The sequence below is a fragment of the Mastomys coucha genome, unplaced genomic scaffold, assembly GCF_008632895.1.
Source record: "Mastomys coucha isolate ucsf_1 unplaced genomic scaffold, UCSF_Mcou_1 pScaffold5, whole genome shotgun sequence".
In the NCBI taxonomy this organism is placed as follows: domain Eukaryota; kingdom Metazoa; phylum Chordata; class Mammalia; order Rodentia; family Muridae; genus Mastomys; species Mastomys coucha.
In genome coordinates this window covers 106,557,222-106,575,312 of record NW_022196911.1, presented here as the reverse complement: position 1 = coordinate 106,575,312, position 18,091 = coordinate 106,557,222, and the positions used below count along the sequence as shown (strand labels likewise).

The 18,091-nt window shown below is 36.3% G+C and overlaps 1 protein-coding gene across 2 annotated transcripts in view; it reads left to right on the top strand.

The window, feature by feature from the left end:
- Positions 1-18,091, top strand: part of Abca5 (ATP binding cassette subfamily A member 5) — a 71,877-nt gene that overhangs the window by 32,731 nt on the left and 21,055 nt on the right. For both annotated transcript variants that reach the window (XM_031350953.1, XM_031350954.1), the window contains exons 14-23: positions 503-622; positions 1,381-1,519; positions 2,743-2,833; positions 3,006-3,145; positions 4,451-4,570; positions 6,064-6,265; positions 7,775-7,944; positions 10,240-10,367; positions 10,778-10,915; positions 11,989-12,102. In XM_031350953.1, coding sequence (XP_031206813.1) covers positions 503-622; positions 1,381-1,519; positions 2,743-2,833; positions 3,006-3,145; positions 4,451-4,570; positions 6,064-6,265; positions 7,775-7,944; positions 10,240-10,367; positions 10,778-10,915; positions 11,989-12,102 — 1,362 coding nt within the window. The remainder of the gene's footprint in view (positions 1-502; positions 623-1,380; positions 1,520-2,742; positions 2,834-3,005; positions 3,146-4,450; positions 4,571-6,063; positions 6,266-7,774; positions 7,945-10,239; positions 10,368-10,777; positions 10,916-11,988; positions 12,103-18,091) is intronic.

The window sequence follows — 18,091 nt, the reverse complement described above, 5'->3', positions numbered from 1 at the left end:
ACATACTAATATGCTTTATAATAATTATACAGTAAATATGCTTGAAAATCTAAACATAAAGCCCCTCTAGGTCAGTAAAGAGAACATCTGAAGAACTGGATGGGTTTGGAGTGCGGACAGTAGCACACGTGAATGACCTTCTTTTCCTCCTGAGGAAACTCTTCCCCACCCTGTTCTTCTGCTCTGCCCTCACCCCTTGCTGCTCTCCGTGCCTCAGAACCTCAGAGCCTTCATCCTCATCCAGCAAGGCACAAAATCAAAGCACACTTTCCCCAAAGAACCTTGTTACTTATTATTTTCAAAATTATATATAATATTTGTAAAAATTGAGTAATCTTCACTTAACATTTTGAAGTTGATACTAAAAATAATTTTAAAATTATACTGCTTAAATGATGCTTAAAATAGTACTTCAGAACTTAAAATATATAAAAACTAATTTTGATGACTATGAAAATGATATGATTGTTGATAGAAAATTGCTCACACTTTACTTTTACAGGTGCAGAAAGTTTTACTGGATTTGGACATGCAAGCCATCAAAGATAATCAAGCAAAAAAATTAAGCGGTGGCCAAAAAAGAAAGCTGTCTTTAGGAATTGCAGTTCTTGGGAATCCAAAGGTAAATATAGTGTTAATCTCATTGATGAGGTCACTTTAAATAGTACTAGATTACAGATATGGCTTAGTGGTTAAGAGGACAGGCTGCTCTTCCAGAAGGCCTGTGTTCAATTCCCAGCACCGGCATAGCAGCTTAAAGCTGTTTCCAGTTCCAGTTCTGGGGGTTCTGATACAGTTTTTTGGCATGTGGTTCACTAGGGATACATGCAGTACATAGACATATATACATGCACAATACTTATATGTATAAAACATAAGAAATTTAAAAAGTTAGAACAAAACAAAAATTAAGGGGTTACTTGAGTTAGTTACTATCTGGGGCAGTGATTTTCTGTGTGTTTCTTTTATGCCTGTAGAAGCAGAAGCAATTTCACCTTATATACAGTGTTAAGCTCGTGTGTGTGCTTACTGCAGAGAGCCTATGGAAAGCACTGCCTTGCTGTGTCCCTCCTTTCTGCTGAAGCATGAAAGTGCCCCTCAGAAAGCCTCTCAAAATCTATTGTTCTACTTACAGGGTTAATCATATATAGCAAGAGATTTATTATTTTTGCCACTTTTTGTCTGATTGTCATACCAGTGTCTTATATATAAATAACTAAGGAAAAGATTCATTCACAATGTTAAACATTTATACAAACTTTAAGAGAGATTTTTTTTTTTTGTTGAAAATATTAACTTGAAATAGAAAAAATTGCCAGGATCCACATACATTTTCAATATTTCGTTTCTTTTGCCTTTTTTACACCCCTGTTCACTCAGATACTCCTGCTAGATGAGCCAACAGCAGGCATGGACCCCTGCTCTCGCCACATTGTTTGGAATCTTCTAAAATACAGAAAGGCTAACAGAGTGACCGTATTTAGTACTCACTTCATGGATGAGGCCGACATTCTTGCCGGTGAGATGTTTGCTTTACTATAAAAGATAAGGGAGATAAACATGGAAATACTAAATCCTGAAGAACAAAGAAAGAATTATTTGATGATGCATATTCTAAACAAAAGTTTTAAAAATTAAAAATTATTTATTTCTGTGTTCAGTCTTTTCCAGATCATCCTGTTTCAGTGATTTCTCAAAAGAACTCACACAAGATTTCCCATACTCATTCTGTACTAATTTATTATTGCAAAAGGCTATGAAGCAAGATTAGCAAAGGACTAAATCACAGGGCCAAAGTCTGGAGGAAGGGCAGGCCCGAGCCTTCCAGAGTCCTTAAATTCCCCATGATTTACTTGTAAGCAAATGCAGTGAACCACCGTCTGCTAGTTTAGCAGAAGGTCAGTGGCCCTTAAGTCCTGTGTGTGCTGCTCCACAGAGCTGTTCTTCTAACACAGCACCACTCCAGAAGGCCAGGGAAGCAAGCGCTCAGCATAAACTGTTTGTGTGCCGCATTGAGACAGAGTGGCTTTCCATGCCTACTTTGACACTAATTGAAACCACCTTCCCACAACCAGATTCCCAGTGGCTAGTCAAGGGCCAGCTTTGTAAGCAGGTCATTCTAAGGTAACTCTCACTGGCCTGTTAGCCATTTTGTGTATTTTTTTAAATAATATATGTATATATATATTTAACATATATATTAAATATATATTATATATTTATTAATATATATATATATATATGTTAAAATTGTATATGTTGGGATTGGTTTTTAACACCCAGGACAAAAGTTCTAGAGTTTAAAATACTATAACTTCTTTTTCTAGCTGATTGCATAGTAGTAAATGGATAAATCACTTATCTCTTCATTAGTATCTATATCAAAAAGAATTTAATGAACTAACATTTTATTTTTGTTATTATGTTTCCTTTTTTTTGTACACTTGGTTATAAAGGAAGCATGGAAACTCTTGTATTCTAGGTTCTTTTAGGAGGTCTGAGCTACTTGGAGTATGTACCCTGGAGCCAGGCTGTGAGGATAGTTCTTGGCTTTGTTAGTTAATAGCTACATGAAATATTTTTAAGCAATGTGTACTTGTCTTCTCTCAATATTATCATTGGAAAAAATAGATGATGATATTCTAGTATCTTCTTTATAAAGTTATCATGATGATTAATGATGTAATACTTTTATGTATGTATTACTAACTTAGAAATTGAAATGTTAATTCCACTTCATAGACAGGAAAGCTGTCATATCACAAGGAATGCTGAAATGTGTTGGTTCTTCACTTTTCCTAAAAAGTAAATGGGGAATCGGCTACCGCCTGAGGTAATGCTCTTCTGTGACCTTATTCTGTTTGTATTTATGCTTAGCCCACTGTTACTGTTTGCAGGGCTTGCTATAATGTGCCCTAGCCATGGCTAGTGATATAGTTTAGAACCTTCAGAATTGATTGATAGTTTATTGACTAATCATACATTCCGCTTTTGGCTTTTCCTAGCATGTATATAGATAGATACTGTGCCACAGAGTCGCTGTCCTCACTGGTTAGGCAGCACATACCCGCCGCCGCTCTGCTGCAGCAGAATGACCAGCAGCTCGTGTACAGCTTGCCTTTCAAAGACATGGACAAATTTTCAGGTATTTCTTTTCTTTTGTTCACTTTCTTGGTTGAATAGAGCTTTTGTTTTGGGAATAGGTTTTTCTCTGCCTTTTTGGATTATTGCTCTGTATAGTAGTCCCAGATGGTCAGAGTTTGTAGTTTTTTGGCTTAAACTTGTCTTTGACCCTGAAGTACTGCATACTAATAATATGCACGATTTTTGCTTTTACAAATAATATGTACCTATCATTTGTTAATTTAAATAATGGAAATAAAGGTAAATATGTGTACATTGTTAAGAAAACAAGAAAATTAGGTGTGTTTGGTAACTGAGGGCAGAGACAGGTAGAAGATGGCTAGAGGCATGAGGCCAGTGTAGTCTGCGCAGCCAGTTGTACAGTGGGAGCCCTGGGTTAAAACTGGCAGAATGTTTGTAACTTTCCTGAAGATGAAGTATGTGTGTGTGTGTGTGTGTGTGTGTGCGTGTGCGTGTGTGGTTTTCTTTTTGTTGTTGTTTAGTGTATATGTGTATAGGGAGGCTGTTCATGTGTTTTCAAATAATTTCTAATTTCAGAATAAATTACAAAGTAATTATTTTAATTTAGAATTATTATTTAAGTGCTATAAAATATTTATTAATTTTAGTTTAAAACATGTTAAGTTCTAATGAATATTTTCCAAAAATCAAATTTTCCTTGGCATTCTGTGTAACTTATAATGTTAAAAGAATCTTGACACCAAAATCTTTGAGTACCATTATGCTGGCTAAGAAAGTTTAATCCATCCTTCCTTCCTTCCTTCCTTCCTCCCTTCCTTCCTTCCTTCCTTCCTTTCTTCATTTCTTTCTTTCTTGCATGTGTGTTTTTATTTTTTATTTTTTGCTGTTGTTGTGTTTTAGAGATAGGATCTTAGACTCCAGTCCAAGCTGTCTGGCTCTCTTGGAGCTCACCGTGTGGTGCTGGGTTAGTTTTAATTTCCTAGCAGTTTTCTTGCCTTAGCCTCTGGGGTTCTGAGATTATAGACATGAAAACCTATGCCTGGCTCATACCCAGTTTTGAATGGCATTTTAGATTTTTTTTTTATGATTTGAATGGCATTGTAGATCAGTTTATATTGATTTTATTTTTATACTGTGTGTGTTTGTGGGTGAGTACAGATGCCTGTGGAGCCTTCTCAGAGCACCAGATTCTTAGGAGCTGGATTAGAGGCAGTTGTGAGACACCCCAACCTGGGGACAGGGAAGGACACATGTGCTTTTAAATTTAACTTCTGCACCATCTCTCCTCCATCTATCCCACTTCTGAGAGCTCTCTATCATTTGACCTCTTTCTCCTTTGTTTTAGGCTTGTTTTCTGCTCTAGACATTCATTCAAACCTGGGTGTTATTTCTTATGGTGTTTCCATGACAACACTGGAAGATGTATTCTTAAAGCTAGAAGTTGAAGCAGAAATTGACCAAGCAGGTAAAAACAGAGCTAAAAAGAGCAGTTGACGAACTGGACAATACAAATAATTATATAAATAAATGAATTAATTATGCAAGCATATGAAGTCTGTGTTGCCTTGTGGAGCCAAGGGCAGAAGTAAATTAGTAATTGAAATATTGCTAATGGTGATAGAGATTATGGAGGAAGTGACGTGATATTCTTGGAAGGTCTTATTTTCAGGGAGGGCTTTATTGAGATGCTTGAACTGAGATGTGAATCACCAGAAGAATTCATGCATGCAAACATCTTAGGGCAAAATATACTGGATAAATAAAGTTTCCACTTGTCAGGTGTTAAGACACTAATTAGACGTCTTTGGGGGACAAAAAGCAGGTCACCATGGTGGGAACCATGGAGGAAGTGACTGGCGTTGCTGTCAGAGTGGCCAGAGGGCTGGGTCAGCTGTTGCCTTTGAACATCTAGGAAGAGCCTGCTTTAATTGTGAATGCAGGGTCAAAGGCTTTAAAGCAAAAGAGGTAATCCTTGGTCTGTGTTTTTAGTGAGCACACTCTTGTTTGGGAAGGTAGCCCCACGATACAGGCCTTGTCTGGCATCTGCAAGACTCTGGGTTCATGTCTAGCACTGAAAAGCATTTCTAGTTATTGAATGATAGCAGTAGTGTGAAGGAAGAGCAGATCAGTCAGGAAACTTGTGTGTAAAGTTGGGCTTAAATTAGGGTGGCAGGAAAATCTGCACAGGGTGGATTTGTGTTGGGCTGATCTTAGCAATAATGGTTTGCCAAGGAGGCTTGTTAGAGAAGGATCAAGAGTCATTCCCAAGTTGTTGGTTGAGAAGTGCATGTAGTTACCACTTCCTGAGAACAGAGGAGTAGGTTTACAGAAAGGTAGGACATGTGTTTGCCTTCACCATCTGAGGTGCATCACAAGCTAAGTGAGGTATAAGGACTCGAGCTAGAACTCTTGAAGTCACAAAGATGCTGTGATGGAGACAGGGAAGAGACCTTGGATGGGGAGAAGAGTTGGTGGGAGGGGTCCCTGATGGGAGCAGCTGGGAGAAAAGAAGCCTGGCAATGTGAGTTTTTCTTCATAAAAGGACAGAGAAGCAAAGTTTTAGAAAAAGCTGTCTTTGATGCAAGAGAAAGTGGACTCTTGATTGTCAAATATACAGAGTAAAGTAAGGAAAGAAATAATTTGGAAACAGGATGGTATGAGCACTTCATAGTGAGGAAGAAAGTGGCAATCTTGCCAAGAGCATCTTGGGTGGTGTGGCCAAGATGGAGCGTAGCGGAGCTGCATAGTGTACGATGAGATGCTGAGCTGAGAATTTTATGACTGAAACTTAGCACATATTCAACATCAGTAGATGATGCCAAAGTGTGTAAGAGTTCCATTTTTGTTCCACATCACTTCCAGATATGTGCTGTAGCATTGACGTGTCTTAGTTTTTGATCTTTCTATTTCAAACATTCCAAAATGGTTTGTTTCTTTGTGTACTTTTATATCAAATAGATTATAGTGTATTCACACAGCAGCCACGGGAGGAAGAAACAGATTCAAAATCTTTTGATGAAATGGAACAGAGTTTACTTATTCTTTCTGAAACCAAAGCTGCTCTAGTGAGCACCATGAGCCTTTGGAAGCAGCAAGTGTCTACAATAGCGAAGTTTCATTTCCTCTCATTGAAACGAGAAAACAAATCAGCGCGCTCTGTGTAAGTATAATTATCATTCTCCTGAAAACCTGTCTTTTAGAGGTTACAAATAGAATTTGCTCTCCAAACATTTAAATAATGAAGTGTACACAGCTTTGTAGTTCTGAAAGATTGAATGACAGTTTCCCAGTCACATCGATTTTACCACACAGCCATGGTACTTTAATCTTTTCTATTCATTCTTATCATCTGTCAGTAAGTCAGTCAGTCTATCTGTCTATAAATCTAATCTAATCTAATCTAATCTAATCTAATCTAATCTAATCTAATCTAGCTGAGACAGAGTCTCACTCTGTAGCACTGGCTTATAGGAAACTCACTTTGTAGACCAGGCTGGCCTCCACCTCATCTAAATCCACCTGTCTCTGCCTCCTAAATGCTGAGATTATAGATGGGTGCTATTATGCTCAGCTCTACCCTTTTTTCCTAAACTGGTATTATTTCATCTTTAAAATAATGAAGTGACAAGTAATACTACTATCTAATGTCTAATTTTTGAGTTATTGTCATTACATTTAAATTTTTATTTTAAATTTATATAATTTCATAATTTTCCCATCCATTAAGTTTTATAATTGTTACTAGTAAATGGCAAGAAAGTTAAATTTATCCCTATTTATTAGATGAAGAAAGTTGAAGCAATGAGAAAGTTATATAGCTAATAGACTCAGGATGTAAAGAATTAGCTGCATAATTTTTCTCCCAGTTAATATCTTTTCCCCCCAGTCTAAGAATGACTAATGGAAAATATCAACCTGCTTTCATGTGGCACATGTCTCTCCATTTAGAACTGAAATGATTGTGGGAATAAAATTTAATAAGAAGAACATTCAGCATGTCTGAAATATTCTGGAGTTATGTTAGGTTTTGACCAAGTTCATTTAGTATAAAATAAATGCTGGCCAAGTATCTGGTTGTTTCTGTATCAGTTGCCCTGAAAAAATATTTAAGTCAGCGTGTTTTAACTTATTTAGTTGAATATCACTTTGCTAAAGCATGACTTAATTCACTTAATTCAGATTGCTGTAATAAAATCCTCTGCACTGAGTATATCTGGAGGTTGGAAGTCGGCGTCCAAGTGTTGGCATGGTGAAGGCTCTTTCCTTGAAGAAAGCTCCCATCTCGTTGAATGCTTTAGGGCTTTCTTTTTGTGTTTGCAAAGCAGCACACTAGCACATGCTTGGCGTTGTCACTTTTGTAAGGGTGATGATCCTGTTGTAAGGGTCGGATCTAATTTAGATTGCTTCCCAGAGTTCCTGTCTTTAGATAGCACCAGACTAGGGATTAGGGCTGCATTATGTAAATTTGAGGTGCCACAGACATTGAGTTCAAAACAAAAAATATTTGTTAAGTCATTTTTGGTAGCAGATTTTTAAGAAGGTTTTATTTTTCTTTGCTTTTGTTCTTGTTTTGTTGTTTTGAATTGAGTATTGAATCTATACTAATATGAATGAAGTATCTAATAGATTTGTATGTTAACATATATTGTTGTATTATTTTTTCTTTCAGGTTGCTTCTGCTTTTAATTTTTTTTGCAGTTCAGATTTTTATGTTTTTGGTCCATCATTCTTTTAAAAATGCTGTGGTTCCCATCAAACTTGTTCCAGACTTGTATTTCCTAAAGCCTGGAGATAAACCTCATAAATACAGAACAAGCCTGCTGCTCCAGAACTCTACTGGTGAGCGCGTGTGAAGGTCTGTGAATGTGTGTTGGCTGTGGATGGGGGGAGGGGTAAATCAGGTTCAGAGACTGGGCTTTCAGACCTTTTAAAGATAAAGCAAGCACGGCCCATAATTGTAAAATCTAAAGTAGATATTTACCTATCGATATTTAATGATATTAGAAATAAAGTTTTGATTTAAGTGTAATTGGTAATTTATAAAAATTTCTAATTTATACTACTTGTTATTAGATTCTTTTTAAAAACAGTAATTATTGCCATGTTTTATCTCAGAGTTCATAATGGGTTTAATGAATTTAAGAGTAAGATTTTCCTAAGCAAGAGTTTATGGTATATAGTATATAGTATATGGTATATATGTATTCATTGAGGTGCTAAAAATTCATCAACAACTATTGAAGAATTAATTGTAAATTAAAAAGTAAGCCTTACTTACATATAAATATCTACATCCAGCTGGGAGGGGTGATAACATCTTTAATCCCAGCACTAGGGAGGCAGAAGTAGGCGAACATCTGTGAGTTCCAGGTCAGCAAGCTTGGTTAGCAGAGGGAATTCCAAGACATCCAAGGCTAGAAACCCTGTCTTGAAAAACCAAAACCAAAATCAAAAACCAAAAACTAAAAACAGCACCAAAACCCCAAAACAAACAAACAAAACCGTAAAAACAAAACAAAACCAACCCAAACTACACTTGAATATCTTGTTTGCAGTTAAAAATTTTGTATTTACTATTTTTATTCTTGTTATATATAACAAATATGCATATTGTTATATTATATATTGTTATATATATTATTATATTTGTTATGTATAGACAAAAGATTATTTTATACTTATGGACTTGAGCTAACTTAATTAAGATTCTAAGTTTTTAAAATATTAAAACTTAGTAAAGAATCATTCATTCACGATCAGCTTTCCTATGACATCTACTTACATAATAGCCTGTAGTCTGAAGCTATTGTGGAAAGCGTTTTACTACTGTACTCATTACAGTTAAAGTACTCATTACTATGGAGCTGAGTGTGATATATGTATAACCTTAATATTCTCTGGGAAAGATGCATTTAACATGGAAAATTTCTCTAATTCAAAAATATTTTACAGTTTACTTTTTTCACTTAGAAATCTTGTCTTCATTTTAAAATGTATTTTATAGTACTAAAATACAGTACTTTTGTGAAATCTCATACTTTTGAGTTTTTATGTGTATATAGGAATAATACATGTATCTCAAATCTTTCTGTTCTGATTTCATTTTTTTCTTTGTAAAAATTCTAGTATCTTCATTGTTTGCCTCTTCTATTTTACTTTCCATAGTATTGTTTCTTGCTTTTTGGATCCACACTCCTATTTCTAGTCCACAATGAAGCATATGGATGTGTATACACACATATATATGTATATGTAAGAAATATGTATCCATAATGCATGAGGACACACTAAATATTTTCTTAGCCATCTTCGAGAGCATACACTACATGGTTATTCCACTTGTAGTGTAGCTGTTTTCTCGAGAGCATAGCCTCTCTGGTAAAGTGAAGAGATCAGGTAAGGTCCTGGTTAGGAGAAGATTTTGTGTGGAAAGCATCATTCTTTATGACATTCAGGACTGGCACTTGGCCTGCCCTGTCATTCTGTTGAGTTACTGAGAGTGTTTGGCTTTGTGAGATTCGGGTTTCTGAGAGTCACGTTCATTGTGTTTAGTTTCTGGCTTTTGTGATGGCAGAGCAGGACCTCTCTACTCATCGGACATGATGTGCTATACTGTTAAACACAAAGAGGAGTCAAGCCTTTTGGGGGGCACATTTAAAGAGTGTAGGTAGAAAACTAAGTTTTCTACTTGGCAACTGTGGCATAATTAAAATTACCCACATAGGTTATTTTTACTTTTCAGTCAAATTTCACGATAACTTTACACTGTTACTAATGTTTTTGTAGGCAGCAGGTAAAGTTTATACAGTACTGTGTGCCAGGTTCTGTTTAAAGCTCTGTGTGTGCGTTCACTCACTTAATTGGCATAACTGCTATACTTACAAGGTAGTCATACTTACTTCTCCTTGGCAAAGGAGCAAACTAAGATCTAGTATCATCGTAGCTTGCTTGAAGGGCACACAGTGAAAGTTGATACAACTTGGATTTGAATCTTGGCCAGCTGGCTACAGAGCCAATCTCCTAACAGTGTCTAGGCTGAAGATCTTGAATGAGCACCGTCTCCTAATGTTTTTGAAAGTCTCTGGCCATTTCTTTCTTACGCTGATTTTTATTATTCTTATTCTCTAATTCCAGACTCAGATATCAATGATCTTATTGACTTTTTCGCACACCAGAACGTAATGGTGGCAATGTTTAATGACAGTGACTATGTGTCTGCTGCTCCTCACAGTGCGGCTCTAAATGTGGTGCGTTCCGAAAAGGTAAGTACTAGTGAGTGCCCTCGTGTCACAGTATAAGATGTCACACAGTATAAGGTTGCTCTGAGTTCAGTTGGCTGAGCCTGTCCCACTAGTCATGAATAGAGTCTGCTTTTAGAAGTAACTATATTAGTTTGTGATAGCTTTTATGTCCTGGTAAATGACCAGTAAGCATTTTTAATTTTATTTTTACATATATTTCTGCTTAAAATAGCTGCATATTGCAAGCCAAGTTATCTTTAGCTGTCACTATTTTTCCTATCACTTGTTGAAGCAGTTTTTCACATCATCTAGTAAAATTTCATTAATTAAATGATTAATCTAATAAGGTTAGTTAGCAAGAAAAGTTTGGTCCTTAGCAATATTAGTATACTTATGCCAAGTATGTAATAACTCTTCTTTTTGAATTATAGGACTATGTTTTTACTGCTGTTTTCAACAGTACTATGGTTTATTCTTTACCAGTAATGATGAACATCATCAGTAACTACTATCTTTACCATCTAAATGTGACTGAAGCTATCCAGATCTGGAGTACCCCATTCATTCAAGTAAGCAAACACACAAATGTGCGTTTATCTATGGAAATCTCATAATGTTAAAAATTCAGGTGGGAGTTTAGGAGTCTCCAGGATTACTTGGCTTCAAGATCAGAGCAGCTTTCTGTGATGCTGATAGGTTTATGAAACCATGATATATTAATTGTAGACAAAAAAAATGAACATTGTTTAGAATTTTGTGTATGTTTGTGAGTATATGTGTGTAATCTAGTTAGTGAGATATTGAAAGACATCTTGTCATCTAGACGAACCAATTTTACTAAAGTATCAAAATGTTGAAGACTAGAGATAATAAGACAGTGATATACTATTTCTATATCATCTGATGAAAAAGTGGCCAGAGCCAGGGTGCTTATTAGACATATGGATTCTGTTTTAATGCAAAATGCCTTCTCTGTTTCCCAAGTGTACCATCTTACATAGAAAGGGTAGGAGCGAGGTAAGGATTTCCTCTTCTGGTGCTTGCTTACCTAGCATGTGCAAGACACTGGTTCGGTCTCTAGTGTGAAGGTCAGGGTGAAGGAGGACAGAGAAAAATGGACTTGTTGAGGTAGGGGATAATACAAAAGGCAGCTTAGTCTCAGGCATTTGGATTTCAGATACTTACTGGACTGCCTGAGGATTAGCTGATTCCTTGACTCATTAGGGTGACAAGGGGCATGGAGCTAGAGGAGCTCAAGTCACCTTTGTCTAGGAGTTCTTGATCCTTAGAAAATAGGCTTAGATATAGCTTTTCCCAAGGGAAAAAAGGCGGGATCAAGATCTTATTTGATGTAGCCATGAAAGTATTCACACAGTCAATGAAAAGCACCAAAATGCTTAGGCATTTCTTATTCTGTCTGGCCACTGGTGGCTATGCTAACTGTGTATCGCACATATTAATTTGTGGCAGGGTTGGTAGTGTAATCCAACACTCTTGCTAATAAACCTGTTATTCATTCATACCACTATGGTAGATATCATAATCACTTAGGTCTTTAGAGATTCAAATGCTCTTTCAGGATGTTCTAAGAAATTCTAAAGTGATCCTCAGATTAATTTTCTATTTTGTATTTGTCTTTCAGGAAATTACTGACATCGTTTTTAAAGTTGAGCTATATTTTCAAGCAGCTTTGCTTGGAATCATTGTTACTGCAATGCCACCTTACTTTGCCATGGAAAATGCAGAAAATCATAAGGTAAATTGGTCATATAAAAATTATAGGTATCAGGTTATGTCAAGCTTGAGGACCCAAGTTTGACCCTTAGAACCTACATAGTGGAAGGAAGAACTGATTGCTCTAAATTTCTCTCCCATAGCCACATATGTGTACACACAGGGACACAGAGAAGTAAATGTAAAGAAATGGTTTCTCAATCTAGCTAAAAATAAATAAATAACTAGGGGCTGGAGAGCTACCTCAGCAACGAAGAGCACTTGCTTTCCTTGAAGAAGGCCCCAGTTCAGTTTCTGAGCATCCACATGGCAGCTCACAACTGCCTGTGACGTTAATTCCAGGGAATTCTGTACCCTCTTCTGCTCTCCATTGTCCCCTTCATGCATATGGTGCCATAAACTCACACATACACACATATGTACATGAAAAGTATGTATCTTAAAAAATAAAAATATTGGCTGGGCGGTGGTGGCACATGCCTTTAATCCCAGCACTTGGGAGGCAGAGACAGGCGGATTTCTGAGTTCGAGGCCAGCCTGGTCTACAGAGTGAGTTCCAGGACAGCCAGAGCTATACAGAGAAACCTTGTCTTGAAAAAAAAAAAAACCCAAAAAACCAAAAAAACAAAAATAAAAATATTGGGGCTGGAGAGATGGCTCAGTGGTTAAGAGCACTTGCTGTTCTTCCAGAGGTCCTGAATTCAATTCCTAGCAACCACATGGTGGCTCTCAACCATCTATAGTGGGATCTGATGCCCTCTTCTGGTGTGTCTGAAGACAGTGACACACTACTCGTATATATAAAATAAGTAAATCTTAAAAAAAGTTATATGTATCAATTACTGCTAGTAAGAAGGGCTATATAAAAATAAGCTGTTTGCCTCATAGAAAACTTTAAGAATATTCAATTTAAAGAGTGTCTTAGTTCTATTGCTGTGATAAAACACCATGACCAGAAGCAGCGAGGGGCAGGAGGATTGGCTTATGTTCCAGGAAACAGTTCATCACTAAGTTGGCCAGGAACTCAAGCGAAGCAACGGAACAGAAAGGCAGGAAGGGAAGCAGAACTTAGGAAGGAAGCAGCTTGTTGACTTGCTCCTGGCTTGCTTACCTTGCTTTCTTACACTTTTAATCTGTTCTCTGTTTTTGTGATTGTTTTGTATGCCAAGAGCATATAAATGTAATTATAGTATACATTTTTGTGGGATTGACTATTTTTTTCTTTTTTAAAAATTTATTTATTTAAGTTTTATTGCATTATGATGAGAAAAGATACATAATTTCAATTTATCTGAATTTGTTAACACTTAAAAACATATTTTAAGTAACAGAATTACATCACATTCTTCTTTCCCTTTGTACCCCAACTCCTCCCAGAGACTCCCTTCAATAGCTGCCATACCTTTTGGGATTTTTTTTTTATCATATCCTTTAAAATTTATAAAATATTATAATAGTAAAAGTGAGTATTATAAGAGTTATTTGATATAAAAGGACAATCAATTGAACAGTTTTATGTAGATGCTAGTCTACAGCAATACTGAGATTACATACTTTTTTTTTTTCCTTAGTAGAGCTTAAAATCTTGGCTCTTACTGTGGTACAAACCCAAAATAACAATTTTTAGACACTGGAGTTAATTGTAATAAGGCTGTACTTCAATGACCCTCAAATCAAAACACAAAACAAAACAAAACAAACAAAAAGACTTTCTATTTATGCCCATTAAAAAAAAACAATACTGATATATTATTTTAAAACATCATACCATTAATGTGTTTGGAGCTATTCAAAATTTACATTGAGAAAAACATATGTATTTTCAGTTGTATTTATTTTAGGTAAGGGTAAGACTCTGGTTTATTGGCTGTGATGATTTTGAAAAGCATTCATCTCAGAGAAATAGTAACTTATAAAGTCTTCTTCTTCAAAATTGATACAATAATTGTAAATATCAAGCAGAGCATTCAGTCTCACTCTGTTGTTCTCTTACAAGCCACCTCCCAAAATAATTGTCTACATTTTTTCGGGTTGTATAAATAATTTTGAAATATGTAAGCTGTTCTGAAAACCATAGTATAGTGTAAAAACATCAAATAAACAATCCAACTAATATAGAGGCTGAGATAGGAGAAGCATGGTTTCAAGTTTCAAGATCATTATGTGGTACACAGCAAGATACTGTCATGTACAAACAAGCAAAAAGTGTATATGGATTGTACAATATTGGACCTATTTCTCTAATTACCAAGTTAGAGAGACCACTGGATGACAGCCAACAAATTTCTTGTTTTTTTGTTCTTTCGAGACAGGGTTTCTCTGTGCAGCCCTGGCTGTCCTGGAACTCACTCTGTAGACCAGGCTGGCCTCAAACTCAGAAATCCGCCTGCCTCTGCCTCCCAAGTGCTGGGATTAAAGGCGTGCACCACGGCCGCCCGCAAATTTCTTTTTTTTTAAGTTTTATTGCATTATAATGAAAAAAGTTACATGATTTCAATTTATCTGAATTTGTTAACATTAAAATATATATATATTTTTAAATTTGATGCTTTTCTTTCTTTCTTTCTTTCTTTCTTTCTTTCTTTTTTTAAAGATTTATTTATTTATTATATGTAAGTACACTGTAGCTGTCTTCAGACGCACTAGAAGAGGGCATCAGAACTCATTATGGGTGTTTGTGAGCCACCATGTGGTTGCTGGGATTTGAACTCATGACCTTCTGAAGAGCAGTCGGTACTCTTACCCACTGAGCCATCTCACCAGCCCTAAAAAATATTTTAAGTAAATAGAATTAAATCACATTCTTATTTTCCTTTTGTACCCCAACTCCTAGAGAACCCCCCTTCAATACCTACAATATCTTTTTTGTCATATTCTTTAAAATTTATAAAATATTATAACAATAAAAATGAGTATTATAAAAGTTGTTTGACATAAAACAACAATCAATTTAACAGTCTTATGTAGATGCTTGTCTACGACAATACTGAAAATACATACGTTTTTCTCAACACAAATCCTAAACAACTCCAAATGTATTACCTGTATATTTAAAAATAACACATCACTACCAATATTTTCTCAAATGAACACAAATATATAAAGTGTTTTTGCCTGTTTGTTTGTTTTATATTTAGTAGAGCTTAAAATCTTGGCTCTTACTGTGCTAACTTGATACAAGGGCTACAAATGTCAAGCAAAGCATTCAGTCTTACTCTTTGTTCTCTTACAACCCCCCTCCCAATTTAATTGTCTATATTTCTTTTGGTTATATAAATACCTTTGAAATATGTAAGCTGTTCTCAAAACCATAGTATAGTGTAAAAACATGAAATAAACAATACTACTAATAGAGAGGCTGAGATAGGAGAAGCAAGATCTCAAGACCATCATGTTATACACAGTAAGACACTGTCACAAACAAACAAGCAGAAAGTGTATATGGATTGTATAATATTGGACCTATTTCTTTAATGACCAAATTAGAGAGACCATTGAATGACAGTCAATAAATTTCTAATTCCTCATATTTTTGGATTTCAATTTGTTAGGATATGTTGGTAATATTAATTTTCATATTAAAATATTAAGAAAAAGTAATTGTCACTTCCTGTCGTTTTTGTTGTAAGAGGTGGAATTAGGTTTGTGTGGATTTGTTGAAAGATTACTTTCTTGCTTCTTCTAGGGTGTAGTTTTGCTCCTTATGTTGAAGTTTTCCATCTATTATCCTTTGTAGGGCTGGATTTGTGGAAAGATATTGTGTAATTTTGGTTTTGTCATGGAATATCTTGTTTTCTCCATCTATGGTAATTGAGAGTTTTGCTGGGTATAGTAGCCTGGGCTGGCATTTGTGTTCTTGTAAGGTCTGTATGACATCTGCTCAGGATCTTCTAGCTTTCGTAGTCTCTGGTGAGAAGTCTGGTGTAATTCTGATAGGCCTACCTTTATATGTTACTTGAACTTTTTCCCTTACTGCTTTTAAAATTTTTTCTTTGTTTAGTGCATTTGGTGTTTTTATTATTATGTGACAGGAGGAATTTCTTTTCTGGTTCAGTCTATTTGGAGTTCTGTAGGCTTCTTGTATGTTCATGGCATCTATTTCTTTAGGTTAGGGAAGTTTTCTTCTATAACTTTGTTGAAGATATTAACTGGCCCATTACCTTGGGAATCTTCACTCTCTTCTATACATATTATCCTTAGGTTTGGTCTTCTCAGTGCATCCTGGATTTCCTGGATGTTTTGGGTTAGGAGCTTTTTGCTTTTTGCATTTTCTTTGACTGTTGTTTCAATGTTTTCTATGGTGTCTTCTATCCCTGAGATTCTCTCTTCTATCTCTTGTCTTCTGCTAGTGATGCTTGCATCTATGGCTCCTGATTCCTTTCCTAGTTTTCTGTCTTCAGGGTTGTCTCTCTTTCTGATTTCTTTATTGTTTCTATTTCCATTGTTAGATTCTGGATGGTTTTGCTCATTTCCTTCACCTGTTTGATTGTGTTTTCCTGTAGTTCTTTAAGGGATTTTTGTGTTTCCTCTTTAAGGGCTTCTAGCTGTGTTCTCCTGTATTTCTTTGAAGGTGCTATTTATGTTTTTCTTAAAGTCCTGTATCATCATCATGAGAAGTGATTTTATATCTGAATCTTTCTTTTCTGGTGTGATGGTATGTCCAGGACTTGCAATGGTGGGCGTATTAGGTTCTGATGATGCCAAGTAACCTTGGTTTGTGTTGCTTATATTCTTATGTTTGCTCCAAATCATCTGGTTATCTCTAGTGCTACCTGCCCTTGCTAAATCTGACTGGAGCCTGTCCTTCCTCTGATCCTGTTTATGTCAGAACTCCTCAGAGTCAAGCTGTGTCTGTGATTCTGTGATTCTGGGATCCTGTGACCCTGGGCTTGTTAGAGCACCTGGGAGTGGAGCTTCCTCTGGGTGTTTTGGGAATGACTTCAGAGTTTGCACCCAAGGTCTGCTCAGGGCACTGGCCAGCCCAGACAGACAGGAAGCAACCTGAGCTACTGGGCTGGCAGGGTTCGTGTGTGCCTGGTCCCACTGGTCCCAGTTACTCCCAGTGTTGGGACAGATGTTGTGTCCTCCCCACCTCTGATCTTGGGCATGTTAGAGCACCTGGGAGTGGAGCTTCCTCTGGGTCTTGTGGGACCATAACGAACCTGAGCCACTGGGGAGTTCCTGTGTGCCTGGTCCCATTGGTGCCAGTTACTCCTGGTGTTGGGGCAGATGTTATGTCCTGGGATTGACTATTTTTATTACTGTAACTTCTTGAAATTCATGACATTTGTGTTAGGAAACTCGATAGTCTGTTTTCTTTTATTACCAAGAACTATTTCAGGGTATGGGTGCATTATAGTTCATATAACCTTTTCTTGTTTAAAGCATCTGGACTGCTGCTAGGTTTCACTAACCCAAATACAGTTCTATGAATGTTTGTCTATGTGTGTGTGGGTGAATACTAGTGCTTACTTGTGTACTGCATGCCTGCAGTACTCACAGATGCCCAAAACGGGTCTCAGGTTCCCTGAGACTGGAGTTGCAGATGGTTGTGAGCCTCCATGTGGGTGTTGGGAATCAAAGCTTGGACCTTTCAAAGAGCAGCCAGTGGTCTTAACCTCTGAGCCATCTCTAGTGTCCCACTTCCTCCTCTAAACTAATCTTTGTTTCTTGTGTCCCATCTCTCTGTGTTCTGGTCTTTGATATAATACTCTTTTAGTTAATATGAGCAGATAGTTTTAGAAGTGGTACAGATCAAATGAATAGTATTGTTAGGTATCAGGACTTGGGAAAGGTTTTTACAAAATGTAAGCACTGAGAGAATAAGAAGGAAAACTGATTGTTTAAGAATTAACACACATGAAATGTCCATGTGAATGCATATGCTTATGTATTAGGCAATTATTTTAAAAGTGTTTAAAATACTTCCAAATGTATTTTCTTTGTACAAAGTTGCCCACATAATCTGAAGTTCTGTGCACATCCAGAGGATATTAGGCAGCTTTTAATGC